Below are 18,604 nucleotides of genomic sequence, written 5' to 3' on the forward strand. Positions count from 1 at the left end.
CATTTCTCCGTTAAGCTTAACGAAGCGTTAGCCGAAAAAATTTTTTCAACTACATTAATAAATAAAAAATAAAATTTTTTCCAAGATAAATATTTTATTTTAGTATTCAATTTATTTAAACAAATTTAAATAAAATTTCGTGATATATTTACTTAAAAATTGGAATGAAATGTCAGACATAAGCTATGTTAAAGCTTAGCGGAGAGATGTAAATACAGCTTTTGGTCTTGTAAATTGCACTGGGGACTGTTACAATGATAGTCTATTAACAGACAAATTTTGCTTTAGTTATTCTAAAATTTTATTCCATTAATTTATGGTTATTCGGGTACAATATCTAACAATTTGACCGAAAAAAAAAAAAAAAGCTTAAGCAACAACTTCAATTTTTTTTTTTTGTTGCAAATTTAGAAAACACGGCATGAAATTACATACACAGCTCTTTTTCCGATAATAAAATCAGTTATATCGAAAGGTAAGGTTTTTGACGTTTTACTATATCAAGATTTTATCCATACGTAAATAGATCAGAACTGTCATACTTAATGTTGTATAGTTAGAACTTCAAAGAGCAACTGAGCTCAGGTCAATTAGATAAAAAAGTAAAACACAAATATATAATAAAATCTTCAGTGCTGTTAAAAAACAAACAACGAGCACGCAAAAACCACGCAAATGCCTAAGCATAAATCAAAGTCCTAAAATTAAAGTGCACACCAGAGCTTCCATGCGTAATGTTGGCCACACCAAAGCTTCCAGAAGTAATGTTAACCAAACCAGAGCCTGCATATTTACTGATTATGGATAAACGACTCTGAAAAATAAAAATAAAATAAGATTCCTTTTTTTTAGAAAACAAACACTGAATAACTAGGAATACTATATAACGCACAAAGAATAAAATACAACAACTAACGTAAGTCTAGTAAAAATTGGCACAAAAACAAAACTTAATTATCAATTAACACGTATCATTGAACACTAATTAACACAATTTAAATTGGCACTTCTTTGTACCGTCAACCAGGGCTAGTTTACTCCATTGGGGTCTTTGCACCACTTAAAATTTTTTTTTTTTGTTAATCAGATTTAATTCGGTAGCGGTAGTGGTGTAGCGATAGAGCGCTCGCCTCATAATTGAGATGTTCCGAGTTCGATCCCCACTACATCCCCGGTAGTACCGCGCTCAACTTTTTTTCCGCGCCTTGTTCGTTGAGGTTACTGTTTCGCAGTTAAAGAATTGAGAGAGGGTTGTAGCCACAAAAGTAGCCTCCTCGACTTTAGTGGCCTTCTCGACGTTGGGAAGATGAATAATTAAAAAAATAAATAGCAATATCGATTTTTTTAAAATTATTTGGTTTTTTTTTGATAGTTGGAGTTGATTATCTTCAATTTTCGGAATAAATTTTGAATGATGCCGTTATTTTAAGTATTGCTATATAATTATTTGTGTAAGCCATTTTTTTTACCGAATTTTTTCTCTAAAAGTGGCGTGTTACTACACGAGAACTATATTAATTTAAGATAAGTTTAGTTTTTTTATGCGAAGAAACTATCTGTAGTTTAAATTATGAAAAAAAACAAAAAAGTCCAAATTAAGCTATTATTTATAAACCTGTTGTTAAAAGTAGTTTGGGTTCACGTTTTGACCAAAAAGGGGCTCCTTTGCACCAGTTAGGAGAATGGTTTGATTCACTTGCTTTTAATAATTGGTAATTGGTTTAAAAATCATGTTGCCAAAACGGAAAAAGTTAATAGGTAATAAGATTCTTATTGCTGCCAATCTATCTACTCACCTTAGTGCTAATGTATTTCACAAGTGCAGAGAAGAAAATATTGCGTTTGCATACTTCCTCCTAACAATACACATCTCAAACAACCTTTAGATGTTGCTTTTTTTAGTCCAATGAAAATCGCATGGAGTGTTTTGTTTTAATGGAGAGGAACGCCTGAAGGGGTATGTTTTGGTGTATTACCTTAGTAGTACTTTCCGCCGCTACTGAAACACCGAATATTAAAAAAAATCTTTAAAGTGGTTTTCAAACATGTGGAATTTACCCTTTTGATGTGCAACCACTACTTGATGGAACTTATAATTAAAAAATTTAGGTGTTCAGCCATAAGGTCGTCATTCTTAGATGCTAACTTCAATTGTGACAAAACCGAAGTTAGCTAAAAAGAAATTAGTTGACGTACCAGCAAGAAAATGTCTTTCTCATTCGGACTTACTTGATATGAAACTAGATTTAATTTCAAATCAAAACAATGTTGAACCACATCCTGGTCCTAGTAGATCTTCAAAATCTAACAGACTGCTGAAAAGAAAAATTCAAAAACCTCTTAATGGTTCTAATAGAACAGAATCAACTAACCAGCTTCTTGAGAACAACTTATTTTATGATTTGGTGAGACCAATTAACAAACAGATTGACATTTGTAATTGTAATAAAATGTAATAAAGCAGTTATAACAACATTTTTGAACTTCAAAAATCAATTTAATTGCCCAGCCGACACAACTCAGAAAAAAGTTACGCTTGGTTTCTTTTTCAAGTTTAAAACCTACTAAAACATAAAGAATAGCAAGTGCCAATAATGGTTTTTATTCCGTGAAATTAACTATTACTAGTATTATTTACCATAAACACCAATTAAAATATTATTGGTTTCACCATATTACGGAAATTTATTATATTATAATAAATTTCCGTAAGGAATATGAAACCACTGGAAAAAGAATGCGACATTTAAAATTGAATTTAAAACACGCGTTAAACTCCAGTAAAACTGCCCGTAATATACAGGTGTTTTTGGTTTACACCGGAATCGTGAAAAACACGTGTCTATACAGGTTTTAATTCCGAAAAAGAAACTAGAAGTGACGGTCGGGTGATTGATTACTCTCGAGTAATCTTTAATATAAAGAGGGCGGAGAAAGGAGGGGAGGGGAAGAGAGGAGGAGATGGGGTTGGTAGGGAGGGAGGAGGATGTAAAAAATTTAAAATTTTATTGGTTAATGAAAAGAGAGGGAGGGGAGGGTGATTTTGTTTCTTCAAAGCTATATTTATCTCAGTCAATTCGTGAAAACTTCCGACCTGACGCCATATAACATAACTATTTTATATAAAAAATTTTAATTTATAAATTCAAACTAATATTTTCTACAAAACATGCTTAAAACTATTTAAATCTAGCGTGGCTTGCAGTCAAATGCGTATTTTCTAACAGCTGTTTTATCATAATTTCGATATAAGTTTTAAACTTTGGTGAGAAATAAACCAAAAGCTCACTTTCAACAAATCAAGATTGACTAGATTGACTATTTTTAAAGCCTGTTTACACTGAAAGTTTTTGTTATCGGTGACTGAAATAACTATTTTCTAATTTTTAAGGCCGATTTTCACAGAATTTTTTTTTTAGTTTTGAGATATATATTTTTTGTTGATAACAACAAAAGGTGATTTTAAGAAATTTTCCAAAAAGTAATAAACGTAGAACTCGAACGTAAGCAAATTTTTTATTATGCTTAATTTTATCTGTAGTAAAATAACCATTAAAAACGGAGAAAAGTAGCCCCAGTTGACGGTATATTTAATTGATAATCCTTTAATCTGTGAACTCGATTATATTGATAAAAAAAACAAAAACTAAAAAATTAAAAACCAGGTTTGTAGAAATGGTATGGTGATAACAAAAATTATTAGTGTATTATTTTTATAGTATTAGATCAATAAAATAAGTCATCTAGGAGAATTTCAAAGCTTGTAAAAGCATTGCAATTATATGTAATTAAGACAATTAAGATATCTATATATTTTTAAATTCTGATTCACTCCCAACAAGGCTGCAAGCAATCAATATTAAATTGGGACAAGAAAAAAAGAAGAGTTATAGAGCAAGGAAACGGTTGACAGAAGTCTTAAAAAGTTGAAGGTTGTATGAATCAAAAAAATATGAAGATGGGAGAGAGTTTCAAAGGGTTTGATGGTGGGGAAAAAAACCAGCAGAATAAAAGTTTTTAGAGCATGCAAGGACAGATAGATTTTGTAGAAAAGAGAAAGAGATGCAACTTTACAAAGATGGGAAGAGGCTCAAGCTTAGCAGATAGAGCAGGTCCTACTACGTCTACAATGCGTTTCTAATCCGTGTCCGGAAGAAAATGAAAATCATTAGAAGAACCAACAATATGACAACAGTATTCCATATAGGGACGAATTTTGAGATTTGTAGAATGGAATCAGGAGAGAGAAAATGGCAAGCACGATAAAGAGAAGTAACATCAGCAGATGCTAATTTAGCAATCAATTGTAGGGGAGATCGGGGCTAACTGTTCGCAGGGGTATGCTGACGAACTGTGTTTATCTTCAAAGCCTTTCATTAGAAAGTGACAAAAATTACCCAGAACCTTCCTAATTGACCATTTCATCATTCAATATAGTATTTTCAGGATTTGCACATGCGCATGAGAGATATTAAGATTTATGCGTTTTTTGGACAAAAATGTAACTTTTGGAACATCGCTTCCTATTTACTTTACAAAGAAAATAGTTAGTCGTATGAAAAAAAAATTGTTGTAAAAGTTCTAGTCACAATTGGTTTACTATATCCAGTCAGACTTTTTTTCAAAGTTGCTGTTTTTCAGGATCTATAGACTGTTTGTTGAAAAAAAGGCTTTCGGGGTAAGTTGGGAAAATTTTCGTGGGGTAAGTTGGCTCATAGCATTAACTTTCAGAAAAAAAAAAAAAAAATTTATAATAACTTTTTTTTCTTTTAATTTTTAACAATATTGAAAAAATTTATTCTTAAAAAAAAATTAAAAAAAAATTTTTTAAAGTTTTTTTTTCACAGATAAAAAGTGAGCTACTGTTTTGGCTGTTATACGGACTAATATTTGGTATTAAAATATTAATAATAAAAAAATTTCTATTAATTTTGCACTTTATAGTACATTAATATCATTTTTATAGTTTGCACCAACTTACCCTGTGGTGGGGTAAGTTGGCGCAATTTTTTATTTATTTTGAGGGGCCAAAAAGACCCCAAGAATATTTTTTTGTAATTGAATGCAAATTTTATAAGTTACCCAAATTCATACTCTTTAAGACCACACTTTAATATTTTCAAAAAAATGTACTGTTAGGGCTACATTGCTCATAGAGTAAAAAACGAGCCAACTAGCCCTGGTCTCCCCTATATATGGTTTCCGTAAACAATAATCCAAGAAGAATTAAAGAAGAGGATTCAGTGAGAGTGTTGCCAATCATTAATATAGAAATGTCGACAGTACTGCAATAGTTGTTTGCAGTAAATAACTGAATTTTGTTAGAGTTAAAATTTACAAGCCACTGTGAGCTCCAACCTGTTACTGAATATTCAAGATCTCACTTCACTAACAGGTTGTTACTGAAGTGAAAAAGAGAAGACTTTTTGTGAAGACAGGAGAATAAAGTTGAGTCATCAGCAAAAAGAGCAACTTTAGATGTATGATAATGTATAAGAAACAAAACAGGACCAAGAATACCCCAGAAGTTACTGGAAATAAAGAAGAGTGTTGACCTTCGAGGATGACTTTAATGGAGGTGGCTTATGGAGAAGACCAGCATGCCGACCTTTTTTACAGCAGTTAACAAGTCAGCCATAGAACAAGTGTATCGAAAAATTTCCACTCCTGCCTGAATCCAGGAGATTACATAGGAGGATCATTTTTCAGCTGAAAGGGAAAAGACATCAAACCAAGGACTGTCACAAAAAAAATCACAAAAAGAATCCCAGTCAGCTTTAGGGTAGTAATAAGTATGAGATGAAGGAGATCATTGCGTGGTCAGAACCACCTAAGGGAAAAAAAAGGAGAAACTGAATACTAGCTTGGATCAGAGACAAGACATAAATTAAGGAATGAAAGTAAATAATTAGAATTGTTATGAAAACGAGTCACAAAGCTAACTATCTGAGTGAGAAATGCAAAAGTTATAGGCTTTAGAGCCAGCAGGATCAGTGGTCTTAGGGCCAAGTCATTCAGTGTAACAAGTATTACATTTTTTTAATATCTAATTTAATTTCAATTAAATTTAAAAAAAATAAATAAATTTTCGTGATAAAACATATAGTTAAAAACATACAATAACACATTCTAATAATAAAAAAACATACAAAAAATATTCTTATAATAAAAAATATTGTTTAAAAAAGTACTAGTCTTAAATTTTTAAAGTAACTTTAATATAGTGTATTTTACCTGTATACTCATTTACTGGGTGCTTAAAAGAAAATGTAATAATATAATACAATAAAACTTACTTGATGGAATGTATTGTGATTACAAATGACACATTTTTTTGATGGCCATTGTACATATTTTGCATCTATCAAATATTAAAAATATAATAATAATAGTAATTAAATTAAAAACTTTATTTTCTAAAAATATTTTTTTCATACCGAATTTCTTATTTTTTCTTTAAGTCTTTGGGAAGCTAAACTGCCAACATCTGAATATTGGTTGTTGTAAACCTCGTCTGTTAAAACAATACCCATTGCAATAAATGTACCTTTAAAAAGATTTAATACATTTTAGAATTAATTTCCACTTTTATAATTTTATTTATAATATATTTAAAATAAATAAAAATTTATAAAATTTTATTATATCTTTTTTCTAAAATAATTGTAATTTCATATTTATTTATGTTTTTAAATATTTGGAAAATTAAAACAATAATTTAAATTGTAAGTTTTATAAAATTGACTGACTTTCACAATTTCTCAGAGAGCACATCTTGGTTTCTTTAGCACTGCCTATACAACTCAGCCCTTTAAACTGAAGTTTTGGCTTAGAACAGTTTCGAACTCTTTTTGTTTCACCAACATTACATGGCTGACTACACAAAGACCACTCTGACCAATTAGTCCATTCTCCATTCACTAACAATATTGATAAAAAAAAAGTTGAATAAATAATCAACTTATTATTTTACTATTAATATTTTCAAGAATATTTACCTAAAACGAAACCTAAACTTATAAACTATTAAAATTATTTTATAAGATTATAACTTTATTATTAACTTTAAATTATTGACCTGAACATAAAAATTCATTACAACTCCAAACATCTTGACTCAAGCCAAAACAAATAAAATTATCTGAAGAAACATTTTCGCACATTCTGTTTCTAACCATTCTACCACTTCCACATGTTTGAGAGCATTGTCCAAAGTTCCCCCATGTACTCCATTCAGCACCATCTAAAGTAAATGTTAAATTAAACTATTGGGTTATTTATAACATTTAATTCATGGAAATAATATGCATTTTCATAAAGTACACATTTTACCCTAAAAACTCTATATTATGATATTTATAATATTATTAATATATTCTATATCAGAAAAAAAAACTTCACCAATTTTTTATTTCTAAAAGTATTATCAATTAAGTAAACCAAGTTACATGCAAATGCTTTTAAATTTTTAAAACAAAATAAAGATTAATGAAAACAAATGACTTTATTAATGAAAATTTAATATTTAAAATATATTTATTAAAGTAACCTGATGTAAGAGTAAATAATTTAGTTCCAAATTCAGAAAGAAAATTTGTTTAAATTTTTTTATTTCATTGAAATTTTTTATACTATATGAATAAGTATAAACTCAGTAAAAATCTTTTAAAAAATAAAAAAAAAAAAACAATTTTATATATGTAAAAAAAATGTTCTGTTGGATTCCTAAATCATCAAAACTGAAAAGTAAAAATAAATTCAAACACTTAGTACTTAGTTGCTTTTCCTTGCATGTAAAGCAAAAATAAATTCGAACACTTAGTACTTAGTTGCTTTTCCTTGCATGTAAAGAGTTTCCTGCAGTAAGTTGCAGTAAGTTATATGAAGCTTTACTGAGTGATACTTTTCTTTTTATATTTGTTCTACTCTTTAATAATTTAATATTAGTTCGCTCTTTAGTGTAAGTGGTTTAAATGTAACTTGAAGTTGATTAAACCAATTTTTTTTCCACCTATTTTCTTCTTTCATCTTTAAAAATGTTTAGAATTTAATTGACTAAAAGTTTAACTTGTACCTCTTTCTTTACAGCTCATTTAAAAAGAGCTTATACTGGAATGAGCTTACTATCAAAGATATAAAATAACCTAACAACATTTGGCTCATGAATAGTGTAAACTCGATGAAATACTACTTTTTCAACAAGAATCATTAAAAATAAATAAATAAAAGTTTCATGAATGCATTTTTAGTCATATGCAAATGTTTAGTAAATATTAGCAATTTTAATTACTAGTTTCAAAAAATCACATTATTAGAAATAGAAAAGGTGTACGTTTATTAAGGCTACCAGTAAATAAACTTAAACAAATGAAAAACAATGCAGAGATTTTCCTTATGCAATTATACCAGCAAAAGACACCTTATGTGTATCTAAGGCATGCTATCGGAAAAATCTGCCCACCTTTTGCGGTGTGGTAAAGCTAGTTAACGGTCGTTTTTTGAAATTATTTTTTTGTGTGTGGTAGTGTTTGTATAATAGAACATTTTGGCAGAAAAAAATAATTAAAAATATTATTTAGTTTCAAAATGTCAACCAAGCAAACTAAACAAAGATTTTTGATTGTGGACAAACACTTAAAAAATCCAACTTTATTGAATAGAAAATTGGCGAAATCATTAAAAATATCAAGAAGAACTGTAGATACTGTTCTTAAATGGTTTACAGAACAGAAAACTATTCTGAGAAAACAAGGAAGTGGTCGAAAAAAAACGCACAGCAAATCCTAGAGCTCTCGAACGGTTGGAGACTTCATTGGAAGAACATCCTGATTGGTCTGAAAGATATTGAGCAAAAAAACTGAAGGTTTCCAATTTTTTTGTACACAAATGGCGACAGAGACTTGGATATCAAAGTTTTAAAGTAGTTAAAATGCCAAATCGAAACGATAAACAAAATTCAACCGCAAAGAGTCGAGCTCGAAAGTTGTATGACAACTTGTTAACAAAACATAATGGATGCATTTTGATGGATGACGAAACTTATGTTAAAATGGATTTTAAACAAATTCCTGGGCAGTGCTACTATGCTTCTAAAATAAGAGGAAATGTGAGTGATAAATGCAAGTATGTAATGACTGATAAATTTTCGAAAAAATTGATGATTTGGCAGGCACTTTGCTCTTGCGGCAAAAAATCGCCAATTGATGTTTGTTTAGGCACAATGAAACCTTCGGAATACGTGAAATGTTGTCTTTCTTGTATAAAACGACTAATTAAAGCTCATAGAAGTACTCCAGTATTGTTTTGGCCTGATTTAGCCACAATACATTACTCAAAAGATGCTCAAAAGTTTTACGATGATAATGGAGTGATGTTGATTCCGAAAAAGATGAATCCTCCAAATTGCCCCGAATTACGTCCTATTGAAAAACATTCGGCCATTATAAAAAAGAAATTGAAATTAAGTGTAAAAACAGTAAAATCAGCTACAGATTTGAAGAATAAATGGGATTACGCTGCTAAAACTTACAAAAATCACTCTGTCCAGAAACTTATGGGAGGCATCAAAAAGAAAGTCAGAATTTTCTGTAAAACTTAATTTTTTTTTGTTTTTTCCCTATTAATATGTAATCTTTACAGTCTTACAGTTTAATTTTTAAGAAATTTATTGATTTAAATACATTTAAACTTTCTTACATCCTTTTTTGACCAAGAAAGGTGGGCAGATTTTTCCGATAGCATGCATTACATTTATGTTTCTAATAACTTGTGCATTTTTACACAAGATGTGTTTTTAACAACATTTATGTTTTTAACAACTTGTTTGTTTTACAAAACATGTGTTTTTAACAACATGTATGTTTTATATAACTTGTGTGTTTTTGGAACATATGTTTTTAACATCTTGTGTATTTTCACAATATGCATTTTAATAACTTGTGTGTTTTTACAACATGTGTTTTTAACAACATGTGTGTTTTTATAACATGTATGTTTTTAATAACTTGCGTGTTCTTACAGTGTGCGTTTTTAATAACTTGTGTGTTTTTACAACATGTATATTTTTCATAATTGTTTTATTTGTTTTTTGGGATGCATATTGATGTTATAGTTTAATAAAGTTGGAGTGTAAATATGCTGTCTGAACATTTTAATATTAATATTCGAATAACATAGATGAGTTATTTAGTTAGTAAAAAAAACCTGTAAATTATTTAAAATAAAAATCCAAGAAGACTATTTTTATAAAAATCCCGGAAAAATTTGCAGTAAAAAATTCTAATCAGTTTAAGTCATTCATATAGTCATATAAATATATAATAATGACTGTATAAATGACTAGACATTTTCTAGCCACAGGGTTTGATTAGGCAATAATCTACTTAAACTCAATCTGTATTTAAATATCATCAACAAATGTTTTATAATCTATAACAAATAAGCAGTGGCTGTGTCTTAGCTGGGCCCAAGACATTTTTGACTTAACAAAAGGATGCTTTTCTCATGAGCAATACCATTTATCTGTAAATATTATCTGGAATATCAACTTTACTAAAAAAAGTCTTGAATACATAGATCTTACATAGATCTTCTAAAGTACGCTCAACTGTGTAGGACACAGACAATTTTCAAGCGCTCCGCCAGGCCCTTGACAATTTTTTTTTTGCCACAACAAAGTAAACTCAATTCCCATAAAGCTTATAATGTTATGCTAAATATTAACTAAATATTTTACGCTAAATAATTTTCTTAAATAAAATGAACCATCTCAGTTTTGTCGGAAACAACCTGCAAAGCATGATAATTAATTTACTTTTTAAATGTAAAATGTCCGACAGAAATTAATATTTTTATTCTTATAATTTTTTGTTGCAAAACATTCATCAGCTTTTCTTTATCAACACTATTTTGCATGATCAATAAAAAATTCTTTACCTATTTCTTTAATTATGTACCACTCATGTGAGGCAAACTTTTTTTTCAGTGTTTAATTTATATTTAAAAAAATGATATTTAACTTTCCTATTTTTTTGTTGCAAATCCATTTTTTTTAATATAGCGGTTGCAAATGACCACAAAGGTTTTTGTTAACTGAGTCATGAAATAAATCTTGCCTCTTTAAGTAACCTTGCGCTGTGGTCTTGTTTGTAAATAATTGATATTTATCTGAAGCGATAGCAGAGTACCTTGAAGTACTCTGCTATAGCTTCAGCTATATCTCTACAATCAAGAGAGTTTATCTTTTTGTTAACTATGGTGTTCATTATACTGAATGACTGCTCAACGTGAGGACTACTGAGGCAAATATAGACATATGGGCTTTCCATCAACAAATATGGGTGGAAGCGCTATACCGCTCTGAAGCTGCATAGCCTCTTGATTAAATATTACTTTATTTATATCTACAGTGGAAAAGACAATTGAAAGTTTTTTTAGCATTCTCTCTGTGACCGAGAGACTTTGAGTCAATTGCAGAATGGCATTTTAATGGAGGGTTATTAAAAGGAATTTTATTAAGTAAACTGATGATTTAAGGTAAGATTTAAGCAAGGTCTTATAAAACAATGATTTGCTTACCTATATTTATTTTAGATAAATATTTTTCAGTCTTACTTTCAAGTAGTGATCGACCAAAAAAGCAAAAAAGACAAAACCGAAATAAACTGAAATTTCGAGTACTCTAGTTCAGTGCCAAAACTGAAACGGACATTTTGGCAAATATTTTACCGCAACCGATACCGACATTTCGGCAAGTCAAAACTGATTTTATTAGAAAAATTATTTAAAATACAATTTTACATTTGTTTTTTTTTTAATACTGATATTATGTTAGAATTGATTACAAGCGAATTACAAATTGAGATTTAATACATAAGTTGGAGATTAATAGCGAAGGTTAACAACTGGCAGATTTTCTCTGCAAACAAGATTTTTTTCGAGATATTTTGTGAAAATTCTCAAAACTTTTGTGAAAATTCTTAAAATATTTTGTGACAATTCTCAAAAGTAAGTGTTTTTCTAAATTAGATGAAAATTTAAAATCTAACAAATTTTTAAGTTTTTGGTATGTTTTTAAACCGAAAAATTTCTTTTTACCAAATTTATAAAAAGTACCAAAACTGAAATTTCAGTATCGGTTCAAATTAAAATTTCGGCCTAAACTGCTAGCGAAACAGAACTTCGGTCTATCACTACTTTTAAAGTATATGTGATCTGAATGGCAATACATTTTTTTGTCTTCAGGTTTGAAAGTTTCAAATTTGTTTCTGTGATATTTTTTATCGTGTTTAGTGAGTTAAAATTATCTTTATCAGTTCAATTTGCTTTTCATAAATTTAATGGACTAACTGTACTGTTTGTTGAAAAGTGAAAATAAATGATTTAAAAATAGGAATAATTTCAATATACAAATTAATATTAAATTATGCATCATTAGGTCGAAAAAATAAACATTTAATAATTCTAGCTTTTCCTTCTGCACCTTGTTTCATTAGCTTTTTCTACTGCATTTCCATTTTTTTTTTTTCTATTAGTTTTTTACTTTCATTTGCCTCTCTAAAATTTTGTTACTTTTATACATACAGAAAAGGTCATGTTTTGACAAATTTTTTTCAGAAATGTAGAAAGATCTAGGCTAAACCTAAAATCAATGTAGATATCACCCAGATAATTTTCAACTACCCTACTTTTCTCATATAACTAGTAGAATCTTTTTCTTGAAGCTAATTTCAGCTCAACTTGTTTTTAATATTATTTTTAATATATTTTTATCCATCTCATATTTTTATAATATATTTTTATCAATCTCAGAAATGTCAGATAAACTTTTAACTTTCATTTTATAGTTATGCTAATAACAAGAACTTTCTACAAATACTCCTTGATAGTATTAAAAAAATGTTTGACAAAAAAATTTTTAAAATGAAATTTACATTAAGTTATTACAAAAAAGAATTTCTAATACTCAAAATAGTCAATTTAAATTAATTAAAGTTCCATACAATTTTTGTTTGTAAAAAAAAATTGTTGCAAAAATTGATCTCTTGAAAATTTCAGTCATAGAAAACATAGTTGTTTAATGCTGCCGCACTTAAAAATTTTGCTATATTTGAAATTTTATAAAATTTTATCCCAAATCAATAGCAAAAATCATCCGGTAATTTTCCGAAATTCTAAAAACTCCTTAAAAAACTCATCTATGCAATAAACCATTTTTGGTAACTATTAACTCAAAATATGGACCAATTAAATTTTTCTTTAAAATATAAATATCAAACTGCATAAAAAAATAAAATAAAATCTTAAGTGAACCTGTGCAGTTATATATCAATATCAAACTGCATAAAAAAATAAAATAAAATCTTAAGTGAACCTGTGCAGTTTTTCAAAAAGCAACTTTTAGTTTTATAGTATTGTGATTCTTCTCGAATTCGCAGAAAGCTCATCATATATCCTGACCCACATGTTTGACTGCATTCACTCCACAAATTCCATTCTCCTACAAAGTAAAGATACTTGAAAAAATTAAAATAATAATAATAATAATAATAATAATAATAAACTTATTCAATTTAAATATTAAATTGAAAATTTAAAATAAACTTTACTTTTATAAAAAATTAATTGAATTTTAATTGTGAGAAATGTGTTGAAAAAATACTTTTAAAAGCAAAAAAAAGAATATATCAATATTTATTTATATACAAAAAGAAATAAAAGTTAAGATTTTAAATACCTTGTTTTGTTAGCTTTTTCTGCTGCATTTAACATTTTATTTTTTCAATTAGTTTTTTTACTTTATTTGACCTTATTAACAAAACTGTAAACCTTATTAAATAAAACTGGTTTACAGAGAAATAAGGCATGCTATCAGAAAAATCTGCCCACCTTTCTTGATCAAAAAAGGATGTAAGAAAGTTTAAATGTATTTAAATCAATAAATTTCTTAAAAATTAAACTGTAAGACTGTAAAGATTACATATTAATAGGGAAAAAACAAAAAAAAATTAAGTTTTACAGAAAATTCTGACTTTCTTTTTGATGCCTCCCATAAGTTTCTGGACAGAGTGATTTTTGTAAGTTTTAGCAGCGTAATCCCATTTATTCTTCAAATCTGTAGCTGATTTTACTGTTTTTACACTTAATTTCAATTTCTTTTTTATAATGGCCGAATGTTTTTCAATAGGATGTAATTCGGGGCAATTTGGAGGATTCATCTTTTTCGGAATCAACATCACTTCATTATCATCGTAAAACTTTTGAGCATCTTTTGAGTAATGTATTGTGGCTAAATCAGGCCAAAACAATGCTGGAGTACTTCTATGAGCTTTAATTAGTCGTTTTATACAAGAAAGACAACATTTCACGTATTCCGAAGGTTTCATTGTGCCTAAACAAACATCAATTGGCGATTTTTTGCCGCAAGAGCAAAGTGCCTGCCAAATCATCAATTTTTTCGAAAATTTATCAGTCATTACATACTTGCATTTATCACTCACATTTCCTCTTATTTTAGAAGCATAGTAGCACTGCCCAGAAATTTGTTTAAAATCCATTTTAACATAAGTTTCGTCATCCATCAAAATGCATCCATTATGTTTTGTTAACAAGTTGTCATACAACTTTCGAGCTCGACTCTTTGCGGTTGAATTTTGTTTATCGTTTCGATTTGGCATTTTAACTACTTTAAAACTTTGATATCCAAGTCTCTGTCGCCATTTGTGTACAAAAAAATTGGAAACCTTCAGTTTTTTTGCTCAATATCTTTCAGACCAATCAGGATGTTCTTCCAATGAAGTCTCCAACCGTTCGAGAGCTCTAGGATTTGCTGTGCGTTTTTTTTCGACCACTTCCTTGTTTTCTCAGAATAGTTTTCTGTTCTGTAAACCATTTAAGAACAGTATCTACAGTTCTTCTTGATATTTTTAATGATTTCGCCAATTTTCTATTCAATAAAGTTGGATTTTTTAAGTGTTTGTCCACAATCAAAAATCTTTGTTTAGTTTGCTTGGTTGACATTTTGAAACTAAATAATATTTTTAATTATTTTTTTCTGCCAAAATGTTCTATTATACAAACACTACCACACACAAAAAAATAATTTCAAAAAACGACCGTTAACTAGCTTTACCACACCGCAAAAGGTGGGCAGATTTTTTCCGATAGTATACCTTAAGTTGTTTGTTTCTTCAGAAAAAATGATCCATGCAAAAATGCGGTTTTTATAAACGCTAAAATTAAAGAATTTTATAATGTTAAATGTAGTGTTGACATAACAAAGCATTGTTTAAGGTCTGCAAATCTATTTAGAGACTTATTAATAGTCAAAAATACTTATTAGTGATAAATTAGAGTTTATATTATTTGATTTTGATGGTGTTATATATATATTTGTGGTCAAAATAGCCATTGAAATGACTCTAAACACCAGGTATTAACACTAAAGCATAGAGATGGAAATATTATAATTTGGAGTTGCTTAAGAAGAGATTGTATGAGTCCTATCCGCTTGGTTGATGAAAAGTATATAAAAAAAATAGACATTGGTTTATCAAACTTGTGGACTCGTTGCTGTCAATGCCTTGTTGCTGTCAATTAAGGCTAATTACTTCTGACAAAGTATTTAATTTATAATATATATATATATATATATATATATATATATATATATATATATATATATATATATATATATATATATATATATATATATATACTTTAAATTAAAGCACTTTTAATTAAAAAATAATTAAAAAAAAAAGTTAACTGTGTTTTTTTCTGTTAAAATACTTTTGCAAGTGCATGTTTCTATAAAATGAACATTTTAGGTCAGTTTTCTTAGATTAAGTAAAAATCTACTTGGATTGACTTTAAAAACCAATTTTTTGATATTCCAGTGAAAACTTGAAAGAAATTTTAATCCAAAAGTTGATTATTGTGATTAAAAATTATTGTGTTTGTAAATTATAATATAAAAGGAAACATTTGTTTAATTTTACCTACACAAGTAACACCACTCAAGCAAGACAACACTTCAGTATTGTTGCCAGAACAATTACTTAAAATACTTTTGTTTTTGCAATCACGTGATCTATTCATTGTACTTATGCCACATGATGGCATACACTCCGACCAATTATTCCATTCTGCCCAATAAGCTAATAAATAAAGTTAGCAACAATATTTATTATTAGATTATGTAAAAATAATGTTTAAAAAAATAGTGAAAAATTAAAAACTTATGAATTTATGAAAAATGAATTACTAACCCACACAAATTGTATTACTAATACAAGACTTAGCTTCAGTACTTATTATATATAATACAAGACTTAGCTTCAGTACTAGTTATTTTCTAAGCTGCATTACCAATGCAGCTTAGAAAATAACTAGTAGTATTGCATATGCGTGATCTGCTTATTTCACTTACACCACAGGGTGTGCACTCGGACCAATTGCTCCATTGTGTCCAAAAGGCTAGATTAATAGCACACACAATCGCACACTCACACATATATGCATACATACATACATACATATATACATACATATATATATATATATATATATATATATATATATATATATATATATATATATATATATATATATATATATATATACATACCGTAGTGGCCAAAAAATTAAGGCACATAAAAAATAACTCAAATTTTCAGTGTAAATTTTTTATTGAATAAACACAATAAAAAATGTAAAATAAATGAAAAAAAAATAGATGAAAATTATCAAAAATTGTTTATATTCAATAAAATAGTAGTTATAGCAACAAGTTATAGCAAAAGTACAGTTTAAATGACTTAAATGTTATAGTTCAATACTTTGTTGGATGTCCCTTATTATCAAGCACAGCTTGTATACTTTTTGGCATACTATGTACTAATGTTTTACAAAATTCTCGAGTGATTTCATTAGTCCACACTTCTTTAAGAACTTCTTGAAAATATTCTTCAGATTTTGACTGATGTGCTGCAACTTTCTGCTTCATTATATTCCAGCAGTTCTCAATAACATTAAGATTGGGTGAACTTGAGGGCCAATTAGATAATAATTCAATTTTATTATCAGTAAACCACTTCTTAAATGTTTTAGCCATTTGACAAGGTGCTGAATCTTGCTGGAAAATGCTGGTTTTAGTAATTTCCATGTGCAGTTTCACTTTGTCTTTCAATACACTTAGATACTTTTGTGCATTGACTTTTTCACATTTTTTAAAGATGTGCAACCCGTATCGACCTTGCGCTGTTATTGCTCCCATACCATGACTGAAGGAGAAAGTTTTACTGTTTTTATGGTATACTTTGGATTCAGGCGTTCTTCCACAGATCTTCTAACATAATTATAGCCTGTGCTTCTAATTTGTTGAAACGTACTTTCGTCTGTAAACATTACACATTCCCACCATTACAGTGTCTTGTCTTTTAAACTCTTACAAAATTTAATTCTAGCTTGTAATTAAGATGGAGTTAATAAAGGTTTTTTAGCTGGTCTTCTAATAACTAGACCAAAGTCATAACATAACTTTTTTCTAATTGTTCTCGAACTAATAACAAGTCCCCTTTCCATAGCAAGTTGTGATAACCTTGTATATATATATATATATATATATATATATATATATATATATATATATATATATATATATATGAAAAAAAAGACCTTTTACTTAAAAAAAGTTTCTTTTAATAAAAAAAAACAAACTTTTTTTTATCAAAAAAAGTAATATATATATATATATATATATATATATATATATATATATATATATATATATATATATATATATATATATATATATATATATATATATATATACAACCTTCGGATTTAGGAAAAATGAGTTCAGCAATAATTTGCCGACCCCAATCTTTTAAAGGTTGGCATCAGGTCGGCAAAAAAAGTTTGATACAAAAATTTTTTTGTTTTTTAGTTCACATCCTATCTTGTAACCTTATGCTGCAAAAGAGTGTTGCTGCTTTGACTAAGAGTTTGGCATGGGATCTTTTCTTTTATGATATTATGATTTCATTTTCAAAATGGTATTAGGAAATTGAATCCTTAGATATGAATAAGACATAGTATATATAAATATATATATATATATATATATATATATATATATATATATATATATATATATATATATATATATATATATATATATATATATATATATATATATATATATATATATATGTATATACTACATCAACTGAGAGTTTGGCATGGGGTAACAATGTTTCCTTTAATTATTCTTTATTTTTTTCTGAAAACGCTGTATGCCATAAAGGTAGGAAAAACTAGTAACAATTTGTTATCTATATATGCTAGTATATAGATAACAAATATATATACATATGTATATGTATATATATTTGTTATCTATATACTATATATATATAACAAATATATATACATATACATATGTATATTCATATATATATATATATATATATATATATATATATATATATATATATATATATATATATATATATATATATATATTTATATATATATTATATAAATATATTTGGGAGTAGGGAAGGTAAAGATTGACTCTTTTATCTTTATCAACAAATACGTA

The 18,604-nt window shown here is 27.8% G+C and overlaps 1 protein-coding gene across 15 annotated transcripts in view; it reads right to left on the reverse strand.

Moving 5' to 3' along the window:
* Nucleotides 1–283: 283 nt before the first annotated feature.
* LOC136080643 (SCO-spondin-like) overlaps nucleotides 284–18,604 on the reverse strand; it is a 180,233-nt gene continuing 161,912 nt past the window's right edge. For 13 of the 15 annotated variants that reach the window (XM_065797570.1, XM_065797568.1, XM_065797560.1 and 10 more), the window contains 7 exons: nucleotides 15,999–16,157; nucleotides 13,373–13,498; nucleotides 7,079–7,243; nucleotides 6,750–6,920; nucleotides 6,438–6,547; nucleotides 6,297–6,361; nucleotides 284–814 (listed from right to left, as the gene is read on the reverse strand). In XM_065797570.1, coding sequence (XP_065653642.1) covers nucleotides 799–814; nucleotides 6,297–6,361; nucleotides 6,438–6,547; nucleotides 6,750–6,920; nucleotides 7,079–7,243; nucleotides 13,373–13,498; nucleotides 15,999–16,157 — 812 coding nt within the window. In that variant the 3' untranslated portion in view covers nucleotides 284–798. Of the gene's footprint in view, nucleotides 815–6,296; nucleotides 6,362–6,437; nucleotides 6,548–6,749; nucleotides 6,921–7,078; nucleotides 7,244–13,372; nucleotides 13,499–15,998; nucleotides 16,158–18,604 lie in introns of those variants that run through there. The other 2 variants (XM_065797558.1, XR_010638573.1) reach the window with 2 other exon arrangements.

Source organism: Hydra vulgaris, chromosome 05 (assembly GCF_038396675.1).
Source record: "Hydra vulgaris chromosome 05, alternate assembly HydraT2T_AEP".
Classification (NCBI taxonomy): Eukaryota; Metazoa; Cnidaria; class Hydrozoa; order Anthoathecata; family Hydridae; genus Hydra; species Hydra vulgaris.